At 44.8% G+C, this 2,191-nt stretch overlaps 1 protein-coding gene across 4 annotated transcripts in view; it reads right to left on the reverse strand.

Annotated features, from left to right (window-relative positions):
• Window positions 1-261: 261 nt before the first annotated feature.
• Window positions 262-2,191, reverse strand: part of SFXN4 (sideroflexin 4) — a 9,260-nt gene continuing 7,330 nt past the window's right edge. For all 4 annotated transcript variants that reach the window (XM_028487214.1, XM_028487213.1, XM_028487212.1 and 1 more), the window contains 2 exons: window positions 1,421-1,499; window positions 262-449 (listed from right to left, as the gene is read on the reverse strand). In XM_028487214.1, coding sequence (XP_028343015.1) covers window positions 277-449; window positions 1,421-1,499 — 252 coding nt within the window. In that variant the 3' untranslated portion in view covers window positions 262-276. The remainder of the gene's footprint in view (window positions 450-1,420; window positions 1,500-2,191) is intronic.

Genomic DNA, 2,191 nt, shown 5'->3' on the forward strand with positions numbered 1-2,191 from the left:
TCCACAGAGAAGAGTAGCCCCTGCTCACCATAACTAGAGAAAGTCTGCGCGCAGCAACGAAGACCCAACGCAGCCAAAAATAAAAAATAAATAAAATAAATAAATTTATAAAGAAAAAGATCTTCCTGCAGAGAACAGATTTAAAAATTTTTTAAATTTAAAAAATAAACATCAGGGTACAAAATGTAAACTCTCTCTCTCAACATCATAAGAAAAGACAGATAAGAAAAGGTTGAAGGGAGACATGAATTTGTTACCAGCTCTCAAACAGGCAATTCAATTCTTTGCCCAAAAGGCAAGCAGCTTACAGCTCCATGTCGTGCGTCCCCCTACCTTTGTCCCAGCTTTTCTGGAATAGCCTATGACACTGCCTTCCTTGTCCATGACCTCAATCCCTCGCAGGGGCTCCAAACTTCTCGATGCAACCACATTCATTCCACTGAGTTGGGCTGTGGATGTAAAGAAGAAAACATACAACAGAGAGATAAGTGTCGGTCCAATAAAGCAACATCTTTTCGAGTGTCACGCCTGTTTCTTTGATGGTTGCACTTCCTGATCCTTGGGTGGTACTGGGCCAACCAAGCTCTCCTCTGGGCTGTGGGGTAGGGTCAGAATTGCTGGGCTCTCAGTCTTGGATCCTGACCAGAAACTAGCATCAGGTTCTGACACCCCTGACAGGATTCCCTGGGGTCCTTGAAATACGCCTACCTGCTTTGCTGAAGCTGCTTTTTTTTTTTTTTTTTTTTTAATGTTTCTTTGGCCGCACCACGTGGAAGGTGGGATCTGAGTTCCCTGACCAGGGATCGAACCTGTGCCCGCTGCAGTGGAAGCGCAGTCTTAACCACTGGACCACTGGGGAAGTCCCTACTGAAGCTGGTTTGACCAAGTTTCTGTAACATAATTTTCCAAAGTTTACCACTGACATAACTCTGCTAACTCCTCAAGCTGCTATGATTCCCAAACCCAAATGTGGAGCATGAACTAGTGAACCTGCAGGCTGGCAAACTTAAAACAGTTGGTTAATATCTCTGTCACTCCCTTGGAGTCAGACCACTGGGTTGGAATCCCCTAGACCACCCCTTTCTCCCTGTGAAACCCCAGAAAAGTTCCCTAACCTCCCCTTGACTCATCTGTAAATGGGAATAATAATACTACCTACCCCTAAGTTGTTGTCAAGATTAAATGAAATAATACATGGACAGGGCTTGTACAGAGTCTTTCAAATGTAATTTGTGTTTCCAGGTTTGTGTTCACCCTTGGACAACTAAAGGGGTATCTACAGAGAAAGTGTCACCTCTCAAACCAAAGACCTAATTTGGGCCTGGGGGCACCGGCAAGATGCAAACAGCGGCCCTCATCAGCCACAGTGCGGCCCAGGGACTTGGGTATCCCTGAAGATGGAGGGAGGCTCCCTGCTTACCGAGAATGATGACAGGAATGACGTTTCTGCTCAAAATGCTATTCAGGGAAAATCTTACTTGGAGCAAACGAGGGAATAACTAGAAAATAAGAGAGAAAAATCATTACTGCATGAGACCAGCAGAGAGCTAGTGTCAACTTACTTCCTGTTATAGGTCAGACCCCTGCAAGCGCTCTCCGTGTATTTCTTGTTTTAATTCCTGCAACACTGACGTGTTCTCCCTGATCATCAGAGGAACTCTTGGAGACTTAAGGGAGGCTATAGAACTTGTCCAGAGTCACTAAGCCATTAAGAATTTGAGCCAAGATGTGAACCCAGGCTTACTGGACTCTGAAATCTACATTTTCTCCTATTAGTGTCCTGACATCTAAAGCAATACACAATTTGTGTAACATGTTTATAAACATTAATACATTTTTTTTTTTTTTTTTTTTTGGCCGTGCCACGCTGCATGTGGGATCTTAGTTTCCTGACCAGGAATCGAACCCACAGCTCCTGCAGTGGAAGCGCAGAGTACCACTGGACCGCCAGGGAAGTCCCCTGAATTAATTTGTTTTTAAAGATAACAGTACTGAGCCCATGCCTAGAAACTTGGAAAATAATCACACAATTTTGGGGTGATAGGATTACAGAGGACTTTTATTTTCTTCTTTATGTCTTAACCACACTTTCTTTTTTTTTTTTTTTTTTGCGGTACGCGGGCCTCCCTCTGTTGCGGCCTCTCCCGTTGCGGAGCACGGGCGCCGGACGCGCAGGCGCAGCGGCCATGGC

This window comes from Physeter macrocephalus, unplaced genomic scaffold, assembly GCF_002837175.3.
Source record: "Physeter macrocephalus isolate SW-GA unplaced genomic scaffold, ASM283717v5 random_932, whole genome shotgun sequence".
NCBI classification, from domain to species: domain Eukaryota; kingdom Metazoa; phylum Chordata; class Mammalia; order Artiodactyla; family Physeteridae; genus Physeter; species Physeter macrocephalus.